Source organism: Desmodus rotundus, chromosome 10 (assembly GCF_022682495.2).
Source record: "Desmodus rotundus isolate HL8 chromosome 10, HLdesRot8A.1, whole genome shotgun sequence".
Taxonomy (NCBI): domain Eukaryota; kingdom Metazoa; phylum Chordata; class Mammalia; order Chiroptera; family Phyllostomidae; genus Desmodus; species Desmodus rotundus.
In genome coordinates, this window is record NC_071396.1 from 3972912 (window position 1) to 3995863 (window position 22952).

At 39.5% G+C, this 22952-nt stretch overlaps 2 protein-coding genes and 1 pseudogene across 3 annotated transcripts in view; 2 read left to right on the forward strand and 1 right to left on the reverse strand.

The window, feature by feature from the left end:
- CDC73 (cell division cycle 73) overlaps positions 1–22952 on the reverse strand; it is an 82359-nt gene that overhangs the window by 20448 nt on the left and 38959 nt on the right. For both annotated transcript variants that reach the window (XM_053912375.2, XM_053912374.2), the window contains exon 11: positions 3394–3451. In XM_053912375.2, the coding sequence (XP_053768350.1) occupies positions 3394–3451 (58 nt within the window). The remainder of the gene's footprint in view (positions 1–3393; positions 3452–22952) is intronic.
- Positions 7606–9952, forward strand: LOC139440316 (ribonuclease H2 subunit B pseudogene; annotated as a pseudogene).
- On the forward strand, positions 10053–18320 carry B3GALT2 (beta-1,3-galactosyltransferase 2). The gene is made up of 2 exons (XM_024576154.4): positions 10053–11062; positions 15450–18320. Exon 2 carries the CDS (start codon positions 15571–15573, stop codon positions 16819–16821), a length of 1251 nt encoding a protein of 416 aa, XP_024431922.1. The 5' UTR covers positions 10053–11062; positions 15450–15570; the 3' UTR covers positions 16822–18320.

Here is a 22952-nt window from a genome sequence, read left to right on the forward strand (position 1 = left end):
GAGCATACGTTATTACAGCACGAGTATTCATACCTTTTCATTTTTGTACGCAACGGACTTTATAATGCACAGAAAGGTGTGTTGGCACATTAATGGTCATACCAGCCTAGCTCAAGATGAATGTATTTTAGGATAAAAAGGGCTATATATCTCTCTATATATATGTATATAAATATATATATATACACACATATGTTCAATTTTCAGTGTTTATCCATAAAAATCAAAATTTACTAACTGCCTCCCATGTGCCATGTATTTGTGCTTGAGTATCTTTTTTTAGTCATAAAAATAAATAAAAATTTAGGAGATTTAAAATTCTAACTAAACATCAGTTCTTAGAAAGATACCATTTTAAAGGGAAGCACACCATTTTTAGAAAACTACTTTGTAACCCTGTACAAATTCATTGTGATTAGATATTATCAAATTCAGTAGTATGATTCTCCCAGACACATAAAAACAGAGAAAGATATGCACAAATGCAGGTTTACACACAAAGATATGCACAAATGCAGGTTTATGGTAGTGTTCTCATCTTCCTTCTTACTGAGAAGAAGTACTGAAACTCGCAAGTCATTTTTGGGAACAGGACTCATGGATACATCTGATAAGCTGGACGGTGTCACCTGGGAGAAAGTCCAGTCTCAATGAATACGTGTATCTGTTGGAGGGAGAAAGGTATGGCAGGGTGGGCAGACATGGGGACAAACAGGGGACAGCAGCTGCTATGAGAATGACCGAGAGAAAAACAAAAGGACATCTCAGACTGAAATGCCACCAATGTGGTAAGGGAGCCACAATGGACTCAGGGGGTTAGGAAAAGTCACTAAAATAAAGGCTAAGACGACCCACTATAGGAACAAGACAAAACAGAAACGCTCTCATAGTACAAGTACACTTTAGAGGTTCAGTAAAAAATAACTACAAAAGAATATACACAGGCTCCCTGGTAAGGACCAAGGCAGGGGCACGGTGAGGGACATGCTGATGGGGGGCCGATTTAAAGGGGGAGGGGAGCCGAGGGGAGGGGGGAATGAGCAGAAGCCCTATGGGGTCAGTAAGTCTCTACACCCAAATGATCTCAATTTGGGCCCCCATTTTACCACTTTCTAGGCAAATTACCCTGGCCAGGTTGACTGACTGCTCAACCTCAGCTGTCCTCAACAGTAACACAAAGATAACAGTTTCTACACCTGGACACTGTGGCAAGGATCTCCTGAACCAGGTGTGGGGGGCACTAACTGCTACAGCCCTGGTCCGCCTCCTCCAGTAAGCACAGGGACTGACAATGCACAGGCTCAGAAGCAGCACTTATTGTTGCTATTTTTGATTCCAAATATAATCACATTCTTCACTTAAATATGTCTTCAGAGCCCATGTACAAGTCACTCTACTACATCCTTATTATTACGACGATAAAGAAAAGAGAAAGAATGCCTGAGCTCAGAGACCCTCCAGTGCGGAAGTGGAGCCTGACCATGCACAGGCCATGACACACAGACACCAGGTAATGCCAAGGGACAGAAAGAGTGACACTGGGGAAGGTGTCCTTGAGAGAAGGCTCTGAAACCCCTCTCAAAGGAAGGAAAGGTGACAGCTGCGGAGAACAAGGGGTCCAATGGTGAGATGAGAGGGAGGCCCGACGGCCGGGCAGAGGCCAGACCTGTGCAGACACCAGCACCCAGGCGGCTCCCTAGGCAATGTTAAGTGTGTGTGGAAGCGCCACTGGAAGACACAACTTTTAAGCCAGAAAGCGACATAACTTCCATTCACGTCAGCTCTCCTGTGAGGGAAAGACAGTGGGTTTAGACCAGGGACTCAAAGGAAACGGCACGAAAGCGGGGGCTCAGTCAGGGCTGTTCACGTGGGGTGAGGGTCGGGCTCTGTACTGAAGGAAACACAGCGCCAACGGACTGCCGCCAGCACCCGCAGACGGGACCGGACCGCACCCTCCACCACCCTCCACGTCTAGGTGCATCTCGGGGGGGGGGGGGGGGGGGGGGGGGGGGGGACGGACGACGGACGTGGAATGATGCTTTAACACACACTGATCTAGCCTTGACGGTGTGGCTCAGGGGTTGGGCACTGCCCTGCAAACCAGAAGGTCACAGGTTTGATTCCCGGTCAGGGCACATGCGTGGGCTGTGGGCCAGGTCCCTGGTCAGGGGCATGTGATAAACTGATCGATGTTTCTCTCCCTCTCTTTCGCTCTCTCTAAAAGTAAATAAAACTTTTAAAAAATGAGACACACAGATCTAGAGGAATAATGATGGCTTACACTTGAGTTGTGGTGGGGGAGACAAAGAGAAAACAGATGGATCTGGAATACAGAAAAGGCAAATCTGACAGAACTCATGACATTAGACGAGAGGAACAGCCAATCTGAAGGATGAGAAATGACTCCTAAATTTCTGGCTTGAGAAACAGAGCTAATGGTGGTGCCTTTTATTCATGAAGCAGAAGTGTAAAGTAAGACATCTTGGGGAAAATATCAGGGAACAAAGGTTCTACATCAGTTTTAAAAAGCCTATGGCACATCCAAATGTTAGACAGTTAATGTAAGATAGCAGAGGTAAGAAGAGATGTCTGAACTGGAGCTACGAGTGTGAAAGTCATCAGCCCATCAATTTAAAACCATGGAAGGAGGTTCTCCGACCAACAACTGCCTTACACAGTGGACAACTGAACAGCATAAGCAATCTCTCTGACATACACAGAGGGCTAACTCTCCATCTCACTGACAGAAAGCAGATAAACTGGAACTATGAGCCACCTGCCCATGTCAGACGATCTATGAAGTGCAGGTAAGAACTAGGGCTGGAGGAGTGCCTGTGTGTGTGTCAGAAAGGGGGGGGGGGGCGGGCAAGGGGCATGTGCGAGGCAGTCCGTCTGGCTACAAAAAGGAAGTGACAGCGAGTCCAGGGCCATGGCCTACCAAGGCTTGTGCTTCTCCACCCACTCGAAAGCACACGCCTCATTAGTTACATTTCCTACCTTTGCTTTTAGTACAGTTTCTAAAAAATGATTATATAACCTTGTATGATAAATAACACACACACCTGAAATTCTAAGCACCAAAGCTGCATACCAGTCTATCAAAATTACAGCTTTATGCTTTCAAGAGGAAAACACGTACCATCATGAACCTTAAACAAGGAATTGGTGAGGGGTGGTACATATAAAATTTTTTTAAAACATTTTTCTAGAATCTTAAAATCATTTTCCTAAAAATTTTCTTTACCTTTTTAAATATACCTACCATCATACACATGTTCTTATGCTATTCATTTAGAAGTGTTTTAACTACAATCTTAATTCCTTCAAAGCATTATACTGCAAATTTTTTTCACTCTTGTGATCATTTAAGGGGAAAAAATTGTCTATTTCTACCTGGTCTTGGTACTGGCTGTGCTGCAGGAGTCTGAGTCTTCCGGGCCGATGCACCCTCCTTTGAAAGAATAAAAAATGACATATGACATCCAAGTTTCTTTACATAATAAACACTTTCATTTAATTACTGCGAATAAATTCCATAGCTAGGTGTTTCTCAATCAGTCACCCCACTGAACATGCTATGGTCTTAAGAGTGTAAAATAAAATAAAATAGATAACTTTTCCTTATTTTTTATCCTATTGGTCATAAGGTGGAAATAGAAACTTAAGTGGAAAATAAATTTAAAATTGTTACTATACAGTAGTTATGATAAGCATAATATTTCTCAAATACTCAATGATTTGCTTAATTGCTGACAATTTTAACATCTCCGATATGTCATTACCTGTTTTTAATCAAGTCAATCTTTTTTTCCCTTTAAACAGTTTCAAATGAATAATTAATATATAACCTCACATTAGAAAGATGTAAACAAAGCCACAAACACTTCATATTAAATGCCTTTGAACTATTCAGGGAAAATAATCCTATTTACAAAGATGAGATTTGTTATATTTAAGAGTGGTTGAAAATAGCTTAAAACTGAATAACAAATCTCAACTGATTACTAAGCACGCGGTACGTACAAGACAATGTGCTAAGTGCTGAGTCCTGTCCATTACTCACGCAGGAGTTGGTGCCTCCGAAATACCTAAGGCACCTGCCACAGGCCGCAGACCTGACTTCAGAAAGGTGAGCTATGGCAAAGTGCAGAACACAGTTAGGCACCATCTTCCTGCCACGTGCACTGCAGTTGAATTTCCAGGGATTTCAGTGCGTGTTTGACCTTTACAGAATAGACCTGGCAGTCCAATTCTGTCTTATGTTTGTGGGATTATAAAGAATGTGTCTTGCTCACACACCAGTCCTGCGGTGCATGGAACCAGGCCTCGCTGTTTTCGACGGCTGTCCCACAGACTCCAGCCTACCTTCCAGGGACCCCTCGACAACTTACCTTTTCACTAGTTCCATCCACCAACAACTAACTCCCCCACTGTATGGAATTGCTGTATGGAATTTCTACAGCACCTCCTAGAAAGCAGCACCACCCCCAGTGTAACCCCTCTAACCCCAAGTATCCCCTGAATACAGCAAGTAACAGCTGAAAGAATCCTAGTTGCTTTGTGCTCAACAGAATCGCGAGGCTGCTGAGGAACCAAAGCCCAGCCCAAGCATGCTACCAAAGTATGTGCTGAAATCACTCCTGATTTTAAGTGCTTCCATTTCCCCTTGGGGTCATGAACAGTTCCTATGAATTAAAACAGATACAGGTGTCTACCATTGGTTCTGAAAGAGACACTGAAATTTAGCTCTACTCTGAAGTCAAAAAACCATTAAGGCCTGTGGCGCAAGCTGGTGAGAAGTGAAGGACAGAGACGGGCAGACCCGCACTGACACCGTCAATGCTGAGACTGCCAGTAAGCAGTCAGGCTCACTGCTGCTTCATGAGTTCAAGGAAACGTGAGACTGGTTTGTAAGTCATCTATTGTCTTCAAAGGAAAACTCTAAACCCTTAACAAACAATTTTTCTTCAAAAAGGTAAACTATTTACTAAATTTAAATAGTCAAAATATACCATTTGTCCAAATCTCTTAATGTAATGAAAAAGATTTCATCTAATTTTAAGGCGAAATGGTGAAGAGATATAAACCCCAAGCAAACTGCCGACTGATCACAATCAAACTAAAACTGATCTCTAAGTAACTGTCAAACAGCACTTTCGGAGTACTTCGGGGAAATTCCATCTGACCCAAAACCTCAGGATCTGTTTCCTGCACTGGAAAAAATGGGTGGTTCCTCAGGTGAACACTACCTGCAATACTGGCTTGGCCAAAAAGTCCGTATGGTTTTTCCCATAAAAGACTTGTTTTTCGTTTTCACCAGCAGCTTTATTGATTTGGATATTTTGAGTATGTCAGCTAACGCCTGAGTGGTATAACCTCAATTAATGTCTCAATTTGATCGCTATCAACTTCAACTGGTCTATCAGACCGTGGACCATCGTCCAGCAAGAAATCTCCAGCACGAAACGTTGCAAACCACTTTTGCCATGTTTGGTCAGTCACAGCACCTTCACCATACTCCATGCAAATGTTTTTTTTGTGTTTCAGTTGCACTTTACCTTTCTTGAAATAATAAAGCATAATGTGCCAAAAATGCTGTGTATTTTCTTCCGTCTTCAATATTAAAATAGCTATACAAAAATTCACCAACTGTGTTGTTTTTTTAAATGCACACTGATATGACAGCTGTCACAATACAATCTAACAAAATTGTTTCAAGTGAAGTTAAAGACAACTAAGCACTACTAGAGTCATCTTACAGAAAAAACTAAATGAACTTTTTTGGCCAACCCAATAAATGCATCTAGGGGCCAACTACTCATACTAAAGCACAAACAGGAATGGAGACCAACATAGGAGAAACCAGACTCCCACCTCCCTTTTCACTTGACTCAAGGACATTTGCATGTGCACAGTGAATGAGAATCACTCATCCCTGGTGAAGTGCTCTCCCTGCATCCCCTTCTCCCCCATTCTTTTTACCAAGGACATTTAGTTGAATTAATCTAGATAGATAACAGATAATGTAAGTCCATGAAATGGCTTATCTTTACTCTTAGATAATAAGCAAACCTATACCTGATTCATCATGTAATGATCACTTGAAAACTATTAACTACTGGAGTAACAATTACTTCTGTAGCCAGGAGAAACTAAGAGTTAGGAGGTGTGGAAAGGGATAAAGGAAACCTCAGTAAACTTGAAGTGAGGAGCACCAAGGAGGGGCGCTCACACACCACCACCCACAGCCTGCTCTCCTCCCAGGACTTGCATTCAGAGCTCCTCCTGGCTCTCCCTTTTTCTCTATAAACTAAGGTTCCTCTCCTGCGTTCTCTACACCTGCCTGCGGTTTGTCACAGCTTTCATGCCCCAAACTGCAATTCCTCGGCCATTCTAAATAAACTCAGGTTTGCTGATAAAATAACTATTTTGTTTTCAATGCTGAGAGAGGCATTGCAAGCCCTGTCACTAAACTCTCACTCCTTGAGGGCTGCTCCAGACAGGCCCAGGAAAATGCTACCGCCAACCCGGACGGTTCTGGCTACCGCACACTTAATAATAACGACCTTTTCCCCATGAGTGACATGTTATAGACTAAAAAGTAGACTTATGCAAGTAAAAATTACAACACAGTTATAAGTATAAAGCTTAACAAAATAGATGCCAGTCTGCTGAGACTGACAAAGAAACTCATCACATTTACTGGGAAAGTTCAACCACACATTTCAGATGTTAAAGGAATTAGACTAAAGGGAGAACTTCTACAAGCCTGTCTGTCCTAAGATTTTTACAGATTCTCTTGGCTGGAAAGATGCAGGTTGCTAGAAAAAGTTCCTTTTGCAAAAGGAACCTTTCTTTATTTCATGCCTGCTCTATTTTTCTGTACTTTATGTGAAGTTTTTAACCAGCTTAACTTGAACTTAAGAAATAGAATGCAGGTGTACCTAAGCTTAAAATAAATTCTGATTAAGTACACAGGCCCCTTTTTATTAGTTTCCAGGAGTCTCTCTGCTGTATAAACACTTGCCCCGTAGCAAGCAGAGTTAGTCAACAATCTGCTTGGAAGTCAGGGGCTCCAGACAATACTAAAGGTTCCCTACTAGCCAGCAAGTAACCTATGGAGATCTCTTAATAACCAAGATCCAAAATAAATCCAGTGGGACATCAAATAAGAGTCCAAACAAAAGAACTGGCAAAAAATAATTATTTTATCCTTCCTGGAGAAAGGGCAGGAAATACGGCTAAAACATTTTTGGATCCAGATCATTTTAATGAGCTGTGCCTAACTGCAGATGTTGGCACACAGTAGTTGACCAGTATGAATTTGTTGAGCAGGTGAATCAAGTGAAAACGTAAACATCCGCTGACACTTCTATGGATGATCTCTGGGTCTGCTGTCCCAGCAGTGGCGAAGATCCCGCCACTCCTCCAGCAGTGCCATGGAGCATAATGGTTAAGAATAGAGTGTGAGGACCTCGATGATCTTGTTTTAATTCCCGGCTGGACTCCTCCTCACCACTAATTAGCTACTATTTGGGATAATTATCTTACAACTCTAAGCATGGCTCTCCATCTTCAAATGGGCATCACAATCATAAATCCACGATGAGCGCGAAGGCCATGTCCGTCACATCTCAGGTAGGCCAGCATCCATCCGGACTCGAGGTCAGTGCTCAGTAACGGTCATTCTGCTGGCCACATGGTGCAGGCCTGTGTAAGGAACTGCTGAAGAACACTGATCTGCTAAAACCAATGTCTGCTTGTTTAAAACAAGTTGTTGTAAGTAGGCACTTAAGCACTACTCTGCTACTCAAATCAAACACACGAACACAGAGAGCAGTAAGCGTGCAGTAGGGTGGACAGAGGACTAAACGCCGGGACAACTTGGGTTTCAGTTCTCCCCTTCACTCAGGAGAGAACCGCGAACGTCAAAGCTTGAGGTCTTGGGTTTCTCATTTACAAAATGTCCAATGTTCCTTCTAACATTTCCAGGAAAGTCACATAGATTCCTAAAAACAGTCAGAATTCCTAAACTACGTTTCATCAGCTACACTAAAAACACACTGGGCAAAAGTTAAAGGTATTAGATGGCCTGGTGTTAAATTTAAAAAGTTAACATGAGTAGCTGGCTGGCTCTAGAAACAAAACCACTTCTGTCCGACTGTCCACCTCCCTGGGCTGAAACCTCGGCTGTTGTGCCCAGGCCCCGGGAACAGATGGGCCACATTGCTTCCAGAATATTTAGAAGATGCTTCAAAGATGAAAGTGGGCTTACGGCTTATAAAACCGGTTCACCCATGTTCGGAGGAAGGAGCCCTTTCTTGTTCAATGTGTGTCTATTGGAGCTGTCTAAAATAAATTTTCAAGGAAAACACCATTCTTGGTTTTTCAATCAACCTGTTCAGTGGGGTCTTCTCTGCTTGGCCATACCCCTGGACCCTCACCTGCTGCACCTCCACTGCCTTACAGAGGCTGACCACATGGGACAGTTTCAGTCTCTAGACCAAGGTGTGGTGGATGACGTTTCTGAACTGCACCTTGTTGCTGAAACTTCCAGAAATTGAGAAGTTACTTCAACACGTGACAGAGGATAAGAAGTATACAGAAAGAAATATTACAAGTACAGCAAAGAAAAGACATGAAAGTGGCTGGAAAAAAGGTTCATCAGACCATGGCGGCCTTAGAAACCAGTCACATAAAGACCAGTGCCCAGGCAGAGATGACTGCACTGTTCTCCAGCCACCAGGCTCCCAGGGACACAGAAGAGGACTACATTCGCTGTGCCCGTGGTCTGACGCTTGATTACAACCCTGAAGAATTAAGTATTGCCTTAGCTAAATACTTACAGCTTCAGACCCTTCAGCTTCACTGCCAAATCTTCCATCAAAGAAAGTTATCAGATGAGCCCAGAGAAGCAAAAGAAGGTTACACTACGTTTAATACTAAAGACTTGAAGGCTGAAAAGAGAAATAGCAAAATGACTGCAGCGCAGAAGGCTTTGGCTCAGGTTGACAAGACTGGAATGAAAAGTATTGATTCCTTTTTTGGTGCAAAAAGTTTCTAAAAGTTGGAAAGATTTAAAACTTTGGAGATAAAATTTAGCAAAACTATTTGTCTTTTATATGTCCCATTTTTGTCTTTCCTCCATGTTACTGCACTTCCCAACTATCAATCACCACCCTTTGACATTTAAAAAGATGGCAATTTTCAGGTTCACTCAATCATTTCTTTGTATTTGAATTTTATGTTTCTCAACAAAATATGGAAAAATCATTTTGTAACTCAATGGCTTAAAGACTTTGGAGTCTTCTTGGATACTGAAAAGTAATCAAATGACTAGAATTAATCTCTAACATCTCAATTTCCTTAATAAACAAGTAACAATAAAAAAATAGATGAAATGTAAGTTGTATTTGAAATAACAGACATTATTGGGGAAGAGAGGCGGGATCAAGGGTATATTATGACGACAAACATATAGCTTCAGTTCCAAAACTATAAATTTCTAGGAGTTAATGTCCCTAATGTCTCAGGAAAAACTGGTAATTCGAGATATTAAAGAAAAAAAAAGTACAACACCCCAATACTCTGCAGAAAAAAAAGAAATAAGGTGCCCAGGAGACTAAACATACAAAGCAATATTTGAGTATATAGTGCTTACTAAGAAATATGCTTCAGAGCAAGTTACTAGCCCCTCCTGAAATATTAGGATAAGCAAATACGATTAGTAAAACCTAATTACCCACAAGTGCACCGTATCTACTACATCATTTTGTTGCATTCTATCACACATGTAATTTTAAAGAAAATAAATAAATAAATGCTCACATTAAAAGTGCTTACAAATAAAGTTTTGCTGCCTTCAAGAACATTAGAAACTACTTAAGGGGGGGGGGTGAAAAAAGAGGTGAGCTGTATCACATCACGTGTCAGTAAAGCGACCCAGGGCAGCTGATTTATATAAACCCCAGAAAATGGGGAACTGGGGTATGGGGTGGGGGGGCGGGGGTGCCTAAGTTACAGGTGAAAGAAAACAGTCCACGAGTCTTAATTAGGTATTAGTAAAAGTGAGGCAATTTGAGAAAAAAAAAAAGAAAACTTCAAGGGAGGGAATGCACTGAAGGGGTTAAATCAGATCTAGTTATATATAAAAGCTTATATTGCTTATGCCCTATAAAACCATGTAAAAAACATGAAAATCAACATCTAATGGTAAAAACATTTAGAAAGCCTGTGCTTAGGCATTAAGAAGGAAATAAGATGAAAAAATAAAATTACAACCATTCATTTCATCATCCCATTTTCAAATTATTCACTCCTCACTACACTTACACTGAGTATGTTTCACACAGAAGCAAAATCTCTAAGCTGCTCCCTACCTTGGGTTTTTAGTCCAAATTAATGCAAACAATCACGTGGGACTCAGCCAAGCAGTGACGTTAAATTCTGCTCTGTCAGAGAGAACATCTGTCAAGCCCAGATTTAAACTGCTGCCTGCCTGTGCAGCAGCTGAGAAGCGTGGATTTCATATTATAGACTAAAACCCAGGGAAACTGCTCAAAATCCTCCCTGCAGCTGTCAGGCAGCCACAAAGGAGAGTTCAGCCCGTCCTTTTCCAGCCCAATCGAGCACTCCATCCTAGCTCCGGCGGCTCCCACTGCAGGTCCGTGTTGTTCCTAGAAATATGGACACTGAGGAGAGAACGCAGCTCTGCATTGTCCAGCCGGGAAATCAGCAGATGTAAGGAGCTTCAATGCATTGCTGGCTGCCAGAGAGTCAACACTGCTCCCAACAGAACGGACGACTATAGCTCTTTTGTTTAAAGCCAGAGAAAATGAAAGAAAGGGAAAGCCTCAGAAGACCAGCACCCGTATGAAGAAGGAGGGTGCCAGGAAGACAGGCAGACAGATGGACACTTTGGACCCCGTGAAAAGCAGGCGCAGGAGGCAGACCTTTGGGGATGTGCGCATGTTCGAGGGCATCTTTCTGCTGAAGGGATGGCAAGCCAAAAGTATGGTCAGTGGGCATAACCCTGTCCACACGGATGGCCTGACCAGGAAAGGTACGTGGCTGTGTTGTGTGCGATGTGCGTTTGAATGTCTACTCCCTACCCGGTGTGGCCCTGGAGGCACTAGTGTCTGATAAACAAGTTCCCGCAGCTCACTGCCCTTGAAACTGTGAGAGGCTTTCGGAATGTATTATCTAAAATGTGTCATTGTTTAGAGCACAAGCTGTGGCTGCTTTATTCCAGTGACCATGTAGCTTGGAGTAATTACAGATTATAGGCATACAGCAGAGGGAAGGCAAACGGTAACACGATGTGCTTAAAGGATTCTCTGAGAAATTAAAACTTAAAAAAAAATATGCAGCCCTCTAAAGAAAACATAGCAATCCTCTACCGAATTAGGTCAAACTGAATCCTTACCCAGTAAATTACAGTGCTCCCTTAAAAATGGCTATCAAGAGAGACAATGCAGTGAAATTACATTAAATAGTATTAAAGAGGAGGTTAATAGCAAGAGCTTTTTTCAGCCCTTTTAAAACAAAATCTTTATAGCAGCTTTCAGTAACAAAGTCTTCCCTCCAAAATCCATCTCCCCAAACAGAGATAACGAACACAAACCAGGACAGTGCCCACAAATTTTAAGTGTTACCGAGCGGTAACAGACTACAGGGAAAGCATTTGCACAGGTTCACAGAAGGCGTGAGTTTCTGCACAGCACATCACAGTGGATGCATGTTACACTGCTCATGAAGACAACTTTAAACAAAGAAATAGTGATAGTTGCTGGAAAACCCCCATTTAAAAATAGTGAGCTTTAACGTTAAGCAACAGACTGCTTCTGAAAGATCACACACAAGGTTGTTGTTCTTGGTGAGCATTTTTGAGATTTAAAAACATAATATGAAAACACTCTGATAGCAAAGTATCCATAAATAGCACTTACAAGGTCAAGAATTAAACATAATGTAGCCACTGTGCTTTCAGGCTATGTCATATGTAGTAACAAACCACTGCCATGGTGTGTAAATGCAGGGCAAAAATAGATCTAATAAACTATTTTAGTGACAATCACAGTTACAATAGCAGTTCGTGGTTCAGGAACTCCAGGATAGTTCTAAAATTGTTTATAAATCTATAAAAGAGCTTAATCTTTACTCAACTTCACAGTAACTAATCATAAAAGGCAAACATGTTAAAGACACGTGTAAGCATGCCATTCTAAAATTAAGACTAAACAAGTTTTATCAGGTCCTATTATTACTGTATCTCAGCATCAACTCTCATTCATACCATGAGTTTTTATTCCATTTAAGAATGAAATCGGGGGTACTGAAAACATGTAGTTGTAAAAATCTCAAGTCTTTCTCAGTGCCTTTATCTTTCAATGTTCAAGTTACCAATTAAACATTTTTATAAGCTAAATATCTCAACACAAAAATGTAGAATTTTTCATTCAAGCACCACTGAAATCTAGGACTGTTTCAACAAACTAAAGATATCCACACTCTTAAAAACCAAATGATAAAAAGAGTACATGTGTGTACTAACTGAACATTTTACCGTTAATATCCTTTCCATGAACTTTAATCCATAAGACATGAACACACATTAATAACTTGAAAATATTAACATAAAAAACACAGAGGAGATAAATCAAAAGCTATTCCTATGCTGAAAATCTAAAGTGCAAAGCTATTTAGAATGCCAAACCATTTTAACTTTCTTGCCTTGTTACCACTTAAGGGAAATAAAAAACACACACGAGTACGTTGAGAATAATTTTACCATGTAATAAAAGGTTGTGATTTTACTTTACTTTTAACGAAGAAATTATAATACCTGAGAAAATTTTATCAATAAAGAATTTTTTAAGGCTAGACACATGCACTTTTATCAATGGGAGAATAACAAATGGACACAAATGATTTCGAGCCCGAGTGGCTTAATATTTTGCAGGCACACAAATGTAAATTAGGACGCCCCTCCATCACCCACATTGCTACAAAACCACAGAGAACCCTCAACTATGCAGTTATGCTGAGACACAATGCAGAGCAATCAGCTGTTCCCTGTAACACAGAAATACTTCAGGTGTATTGTGCTCACAAACACACCACAATTTGTTACTGTCTTCCCTCACTCACCTCTCCTGTCCTCCAGCCATACATTCACCCAAACATTTATTGCTTCTCGAACTATCAAATTTAAACTTTTAAAAAGATTTCAACAATTGGGACTTCAGTCAGTTTCCAAGCACTACTATATCAACAGAAATCTGATACATTTTAATCTAGCTTTGGAATGTTTAAAATAGATTATCAAATAAATTTTAAAGGTAATTTTTCTTTTAAATTTATACTCATAGACCTAATATCTACTGGTTTCTCTTTATGGAATGGGAGAAGAATCATTACTATTTATCAGATATTTCATTTGAAAATAAAAGCTTAGGAAGAGTTTCCCAGTCTAAGCAGACTGCTATTTACGGAACAAGGAGGGAAAAAGTGAGTTTCTAAATCAGAACACTCAGCTCTATTATTTCCAGCTTAGCTCACTGCAGAACTATGTTTTACTGGTAGAAGGAATAGCCTTGGTCTTCACTGTAGTAATGTAAGATTAAAATTCATGTAAATAAACTCTAATAAATAACAAGATAGTTTTTAAAATCCCAAACCTAAAAAACAATAACTGTTTATATCTCACAAAATGATTAAATAATTTTCTGCATTTGAGAAATACCATTACTTCTAAAAGTACTACATAATTTCAGATACTAGAAATTATCAAAAGCTGATGCCTGTACTATATTACACTTTAGAAATCTGTTCAAATTCCCAGCTACTTGCTCCCCCTAGTGGCTGTTACTAGCATTCAGCCACATATATGTCAACACTTTCAATCAGTATTTTCAAAGTACTTCACATTATGTTTGAATTTTATTCTATAATTATTCAGTTATATAAAGACTTTAATTATTTCCTCCAAAATAATTAAATTTCATGTCAGAATTAAGTAAATTTGGTATTAACTATGAATCTCTCAGTATCACAGGCTAAATGAATATACACACGTATGTATAATGTATATAATATACATACATAAAATTATACATACAAATAACCAAGTGGTCCTACATTAAATTAACTAGTTTTATTTTGCTTAAAGTAGTAAGCTTCACAATAAAATGTTGAAAAAAGTTAAAATTACATATTTATTAATATCCTCACAAAGAATGGAAGCTCAGCTTCTTACACCTCCACCCCCAACTCCTTGATCCAGAAAAACTAAGAACAAGCTGAAAACTGTGAACAAATCTGTGCTGTGCACTGGAAAACCTCGTTCAAAGACAACACAGCCACTTCTTAATATGGGCACCGTGAACCTTCCATAGTGACATCTCCTAATCTTTTAAAAAACCTAGGGCTCTAAATGTCATGCTAGCAAAAGTCCTAAAAACGTGACAAATTCTCTTCGTGCAAATTTAGACCATGGCGTAACTTGAGAATCTTTAAAAATACACTTTGTGGAATTTGAAATTTTAAACAGCGGGCTAAGACAGTAGTAACTCATGCCTGTATTTTGGACATCTGAATAGACTGCTGAAAGTAGTTTTCTTTGACTCTAACACGGGGACGAACTGGGACACATGCTGGTGTCTGCCAAGGCCACAGATAATTGAGAACAGTTGCTATGTGTTTTTTTAAAATCAATCTGGAGTCTAAGTAAGGATAATGTGTCCTGAATACTTACTTCCCATTTAAAGTACAAGGTTAAAAATCAGAAGAGTGTTTGACGATGCTCATCATTTATTACTGTCTTAAAACCTTGGACTGAAGTTACTGGACCCTGAAAATTAATTTTGACAGGTGCATCTTCTCACTGAGTTTCTCAGCACAGCAGGGGCCAATGAAAACACGCCAGATAGCGCAGTGTGACGAGCAGAACTCTGCCGTCGTCACCTCGCCCTGTCTGTCCCACAGCTGACGCATGACCATTTTACAGAGAAGGCTGCTGAGTGTGCACACCCCACCAACCGTGTGTCAAATCAATTTTAATTAATGCCAATAAGTCTTCCACCTGCTCTCAGGCCTTGTTACATGGCCCCTTCAGAAATCTAGTAACATTCTCGCTTCTATAAGCATGCAACTTTTAAATCTTTAACTCGGGTCCCAAGTACAAATGGCCGAAGCTACTGAGACAATGAAGTGGAAGAACAGCAAGGTGCTCACAGTGCTACCAAGGAATATTTCTAGAGAAGCTGACCCTGCCCTCAGTGATGTCATGGTACCAAGGGGAAACAAGTTATAAACTTCACTTCCAGGTTATCACATTTCTATAGCTTCAAAAAATGCCTATCTGCCCTAATTTTATTATCATCCAAAGTCTCTTTCAGGCATCTCTACAATACTTAGCATTTTATAAACTGTATGCTTTATCTTTATAGAATGACCGCAAGGGAGACCACGTGACTGAACAGAGCATGATTACCAAAGAGCAGTGCTGACCCAGCAGAGGAAGAACCCGTTCGGCCGCAGTCTCCCCTCCCGTCCCTGGGCGTCTGCAACATGCTGCAGTGGAGGCGGCGACACTGCTGCTGGGCCAAGCGGTCTCTGTTCCGGACCCACCTCGTCGGCGCCCTCTCCCTGGTGTTTCTCTTTGCCATGTTCTTATTCTTCAATCATCACGACTGGCTACCAGGCCGAGCCGGATTCAAAGAAAACCCTGTGACCTATACCTTCCGAGGATTTCGTTCTACAAAAAGTGAGACAAACCACAGCTCTCTTCGGAATATTTGGAAAGAAACAGTTCCTCAAACTCTGAGGCCTCAAACTGCAACCAACCCCAACAACACAGACCTGTCGCCACAAGGAGTCACAGGGCTGGAGAACACACTCAGTGCCAATGGAAGCATCTACAACGAAAAGGGCACCGGACGTCTGAACTCTTACCACTTCAAGTATATTATCAACGAACCTGACAAATGCCAGGAAAAAAGCCCTTTTTTAATCCTACTAATAGCAGCAGAACCTGGACAAATAGAAGCTAGAAGAGCTATTCGGCAAACCTGGGGCAACGAAAGTCTAGCCCCTGGTATCCAAATCACACGGATTTTTTTGTTGGGCCTAAGTGTCAAGTTAAACGGCTACCTTCAACGTGCGATACTGGAAGAGAGCAGACAGTACCATGACATAATCCAACAGGAATACTTAGATACATACTACAACTTGACCATTAAAACACTGATGGGTATGAACTGGGTCGCAACATACTGCCCACATACTCCTTATGTTATGAAAACCGACAGCGACATGTTTGTCAACACTGAATATTTAATACATAAGTTACTGAAGCCAGACCTGCCTCCCAGACATAACTATTTTACTGGTTACCTAATGAGAGGATACGCACCCAACCGAAACAAAGACAGCAAATGGTACATGCCACCAGACCTCTACCCCAGTGAGCGCTACCCCGTCTTCTGCTCTGGGACTGGTTATGTTTTCTCGGGAGATCTGGCAGAGAAGATATTTAAAGTTTCTTTAAGTATCCGTCGTTTGCACTTGGAGGATGTATATGTAGGGATCTGTCTTGCCAAGTTGAGAATTGATCCTGTGCCCCCTCCCAATGAATTTGTGTTCAATCACTGGCGAGTTTCTTATTCAAGCTGTAAATACAGCCACCTAATTACCTCTCATCAGTTCCAGCCTAGTGAACTGATAAAATACTGGAACCATTTACAACAAAATAAGCACAATGCTTGTGCCAACGCAGCAAAGGAAAAGGCAGGCAGGTATCGCCACCGTAAACTGCACTAGAAAAGACAACTTTTTTTTCCAAGTGTGCAATCTGTAAAATATTGCTAAAAGCATGTATAATTAAGATTGATTATACCCATAGGACAAGTTTTAGTTAAAACTCATCACATAAAAGAATTCCAAAAATATTTTTTTAATTTCTGAAGAGGTAACTCTTAAAAATACATTATAGGACAAAAAGGCACCCTGAGAGGATCTAGAAAAAAACTGCATACGGGGATTCTGTGTATTAACATGCAATAACAAGCATGCACTCACCAATGGCTCTAGTCTTACGTTAGGGGCCATTAGGGGCCAATAAGGTATTTGCGTATATTTTCCACATAAATTTTTATTTAAGAAATGGAGACAGTCGAAAGACCCGTCACTTTAGATTCAGTTCTACATCTCAATATATAATTATATGTAAATAAAACACCACTGTCAATTTTAAGGAAACTGTAATTGTGTAAAGGACAGATTTTCTGGGGTCCTAAAAACTGTATTCCGTGCAATAAGATTTAGTTGAGTTACTCCAGAAACACATTTATAAAGTTCAGGTGTTTCATCAATCTATTCTCATCTAAGTACTTATTTTTCAAAAACAACTGAGATATTCATTTTCTGTTATTAAGACTCACATATATCGAGGAAGTTATTTTGACATGATGTGATAAAATGTGAAAAATCAATGTGTCTCAGGCTCAAATTTTTATAAAAACAAAAAATTTAATGTTTCAAAACAGACAAATTTGTTTTCTCGTTGATGCAAGGGCCACGCTAGTGTTTGAATGAGTTATTCCACTAGCTCGGGGACTGCACTCTGAAGGAGCACTTCCACTTCACTTCAAGCATATCTGTAAAAATACATCACTGCAGCAGAAGTGATAACTTACAGGCACAAAGAGAACGTACTGCTGGAAACAGATAAAGGGGAAAAGAGGGCAGCAGCAGCTTCATTCAATCCATTTTTAAGATGCATGTCTGCCAAACGGCAACATATGGGAAGTTGATTTCCTGGCAGCAGGAATACACATGCCAACACTTCATCATTTCTCGGCACCTACTTCTTCCCGAGTGCCAGTTTACAAACCTGCAGTTTTTAATTTGGTAGATGATGAACAGTCTGCATCACCAGTTAAAAACCTTTTGGGGGGAGTGGGAGGAAACTACAAATGTTTGATGAACACTTGATTCTAGGATGAACAATGTATTCAATGCACTTTTATCAAATTTTTAATAAAAAAGGTAAACAAAAAATCTTTACTGAGTGTTATGGTACAAATATTTTCTCAGTAATTTTGTTTGATTCCATTACAAAATTAAAAATCAGGAAATACTAAACCTACTAGCTCTAAAATGGTGTTTTTATTTCATACAGCTATGTAAATTTATTGAATCTTAGTCAGAATGTTACTTACCCTAATTCTAATAATGATCGTTTGTATCTTTGATTCTGAAGGTATTACATCAAATCAGAACTGTAACATTTTATAAAGTTCAGAATTACAGACACTGTACTTATTATTTAATATGTTGATTCTATTTATACTCAATTTATCCCCCATTTTCAATTCACTAGTCTAAGAGTTCTATTCTATATACAGTAATTCTCAAAGCTCAGCTAACACCCCCAGTTCTTGGTTTTTCACTTAATTTAAATTCCATATATTACAAAAAGACTAAAATTAAATCCCCAAATTACTAAATAAAAGTCACACATAAGACGACAATAATACCAAAGTAGCTAAGTCTGATGAAGACAGAAGGAATCCATGCCTCAGTGTGGAGAGTCTTCTCATTTATGCCCCTAGCGCAAGAAGAACAAAGGAAAGTGCAAGTGTGCGCAGAACCAGAGCCCTGTGCCATCTGTCCAGCATGTGCTTGGTCATGGTGCAGGGTCTTTAAAAAATAGTATCGCCCCTCCAGAAAACTTTAAGTTTAAAAAGTTGACTTGGGCAAAACAACTCTTAATAGACTAAATTCCTCCTATCTCAGGCTTCAATTTAAAGTCATGTCTAAATCACTGATACTTTCTTGAAAACTGATGGGAACTGATGAAACTCTGAGTTCTCAAAGAACACTGGACCAAATAATAGTTTCTTAGTACTGCTGAGAATCCTCGTTTTAAAATAAATGTTCTATGATTAATTTATATTTGACCTTCCACTGTCAACAATATGCAAGCTGATTTCTTCAGAAAAATAGGAATTTCTGTATTATATTTTAAAGTATTTAAACATTTCACCAAGTATTGACTGTGCCTTACTCATACCCAGAACTATGTAATTTTTATTATACGTGAAAACATAATTTTAAATGACAATGTTGCATTTGGTCAAGGAAAAAATTACAAAATAATCTGTATGCTCAGTGTTAATAGATATTTTAGAAGAAAAAAACAGCAAAACTTTTAATACTTATGCATTTATTTTGCTCAAGATTTTAAGTGATGAAATCCTAATTCAAGTATAAAACTTAAATTTGTCACCGCTCACTATACAGCATAATTGTATTTAAGTTCAACTGCACTAGCACTAATATCTACTACCCGAAAGCCCTATGGAAACAGTAACAGAGTCAACGGGCACTCTTCCTGACTGAGCCCCGCCATGTGCATGCCAGCACCGCATGAGAGCACTGTACTACTCAGAGCGCATGGCCACCCAGAGTCACCACAACACCCACAACAGGAGAGCCCCGCTAAGGCAGGGCAGCTCCCTTAGAGGCAGGGCACCTTTCACAGACCACTCTCATAACCACTGCGCTACTCTGCCGCACATTTCCCATGGCACCCGCAGTGGGGGCCACAGCGCTGGCCACGGCCTGTCCGCTGGTCTCCTGTTCTCTGCTGCTCTTGGTCCGCTGCAGGGGCGCATGCTGTTAAGTGTGAGTAAGAGAAGGGAAAGGAGAGGCAATCTGTCCTTCAGTTACAATTCTCCTTTCCGCTGCTGCTGTCGGGTGACCAGAACCTTGGGAAAGCATAAGCTTTGTGCTTACCTCTTGCTCCTTTGGGCACTGAGACACGTCTGTGAAGAACAGACATGGCACTTAACAATCTCAAAAGGTGCTTCTACTGAAGCACAACCAATCATTCTCAACAGACAGAGTACTACTGATTGTGCCCACTCCACCGGTTTACTCACTACATGTTGTGATGAGGTAGTTAAGATCCTCTGACCCAGCTGATTTGGGCTCTCCCACCCCCAGTGTTCGCTGCCCGACTACAAAATGTGACTATTACATTAACACAGATTTAAGAAGCAAAAGTACTATCCGCACTACATACTTTTAATATACCTTGCGGATTATCAGGGTATCAGAAGGCAGGTTACATATGTCAAATACTAAAAAGGGCATCTTGACTTCAGGCAGAAACCTATTACTGTGCACTCCATCAACACAAACACACACCCTCGTCCAGCATAACACAACAAGAGACCTCACTGCTTTCAAGGTACAGTCTGCCAGCAGAGGAAGAGCATCCTTGTCGGGACAGGACTATCCCGCCCTTTCCCACAGCAAACGACTGAGCTAGAGAACAGTTAGAGCTACAGCAGCTGCCTCTGTCTGTTTACTATGTTAATTATTTCAACCTGCAACTAAATTTTAACTGATTTTAAATTTGTATCCCACTTTAGACAGTATCATAAGCACTGAAAAAAATAAAAATAGATCAGCAGCACATTAAAATATATATTAATTCAAGTTCAATAACTGTTGAACTGAAATATAACTACAGAAGAGAATAACACTTATATTTATTTATAACACCCAACAGATCAACTGACTTGAAGAATAAAAAGAACTCGGAAAATCAGTCAAAGGCAAGATTACAATACTAAAGCAAGAGTCTTTTTCTTAAAATTTTTTAAGTTTGTAGAGTGTGTGAATGGAAATTACTGACTAAAGGTATAGAATATGGAAAAAAGTATTAGTAGCTAAGAAAATATTTTAAATGATGCTAAAAAACTTACTATAAAGCAATAACAATTTGCGCAGGCACAAGGATTAGGCAGTTGTATTAAAAAAAAAAAAAAAAAAAAAAAGCTCTGAAAGAGACCCTAACAAGTATACTAACCTGGCATCATGAACAAATGACAACCGATATACCATTATTCAATAGAAAAACTGGCTGATGTCTAAGGTTTAATGCTTAGGAGTCAGGTTAAGTCATCACACTATTACTTAAGTCATACTATTAAAGAATAAATGAATCCCAAGCTGAGCAAAGTAAGTATAATACTGTGCTAATAATTACCAAATCTATTATGTGCCAGGTACTACTAAGCATTTTAATGAGGGGGTAGGGGACCATTTTATTGATCACAGAGTAAAAAAAAATCAGAGAGAAAGAAACCAAGCAGAAACAGATAAAATACTAACCTCTACGTAAACTAATGCCATAAACAAAATTAAAAGTCAAAAGGCGAAACAGAAATTGAGGAAAAAATATGTAATTAACAGTAAGAGTCTTGATATAAAAAGAATTCCTAGAAGTCACAAACAACAATGAAATAACCCAATGAATAAAATACATTCAGTCTCACTAATCACATAAACATACTTAAAAATTAGTATGGTCCCTTCTACATCAAACTGGAAGATTTTTTTTTTTTTAAATAACTGCCTATAGCACTTATGAGAATAGAACATCCCAATGGCAGTGTAAAGTGGTGAAGTCTTTCTGAAACACAACTTTAAAAACATTTAAGCGCCTTTGAATCTTCAGCCCACAATTAAAAATCTATTGTAAGGCAGTATTCAAGGAAGTAAAACACAAGAAAAAATTTTCACGTTCAAAACAGAGATTAAATAAACTATGGTGGTTAAAGAAAAGAATACCACAGTCATTTAAAACTTGGATTTAAAGACTATTTAATAACATAGAAAACCACTTACATACTGTATTAAGTCCCTCCCCCCCAAAATCAGAATATTAAAAAAATTAAAACCCAGAAAATGAATGCTCAAAAAACAGGAATAGTAATGATTTCTGGAAAGTGGATTGTCTGTATTTTTCCAGGTTTAAAAATCAGTGAAAAATGAAGTCATTAACAAGCTAATGGGCACTATATACAAAGTATATCTTATATACTGTAATCACTAAGTCTACTCTAATTTAATAAATTTCAAATATTTTTAAAGAACTTTCTAGAGTTATAGAAGATAACCAAAACTTTAATAAAGTGATTGGACTAGATCTTTCTTTTCTAAATTATTTTATTGTTGTTCAATTACAGTTGTCTGCATTTTCTTCTCCCCCTCCCCACCAACCCATCCAAACCCACCTCCCTCCCTTGCTTCCATCCTCCCCCTTGGTTTTGTCCAAGTGTCCTCTATAGTAGTTCCTGAAAGCCCTTCTCCCCACTGTCCCTCCCCCCTCTCCTCTGGCTATTGTTAGATTGTTCTTAATTTCGATGACTCTGGTTATGTTTTGTTGGCTTTTTCTTTTGTTGATTATGTTCCAGTTAAAGGTGAGATCATATCAGCAAATGAGTGGATCAAAAAACTATGGTACATTTACACAATGGAATTCTACACAGCAGAGAGAAAGGAGAAAGGAGGAGCTTATACTCTTTGCGACAGCATATGGATGGAACTGGAGAGCATTATGCTAAGTGAAATAAGCCAGGCAGTGAGGGACAAATACCAGATGATCTCACCTTTAACTGGAACATAATGCACTAGATCTTTTAAGAGAGAATTTTTCAATCATTCAAACATTTTTTAAGAGACTACAATTTGCCAGGTGCTGACACTATGATGGCAACTAGACAAGACATGGTCTGAATTCAGTAAACGATGTTTAGGTAACTGAATAGCCATAAGAAAAATGATTAGATCTGTTCCTCAACCATGTATCAGAATAATCTTCAAACAGATCAAATATCTTAATGTTAATAATGAAACAAACCAGTTCTAGAGGGGAAAATGTGAATTCCTTTCTAACCTGGGAGAAGGAGAAATTTTCCTCAATATGACAAAACTCAGAAACATTGAGAGATTTGTAATTGTGATTACATAAAATTTTGGAAAAATCTGTTGCATGGCAATAAAAACATAAAATCAGAAGACAAATGACAAACTGGGAAAAGATGTTTGCAACCAATAAATGTTTTACCATGTTCTAGAACTCTACCATTAGGCTA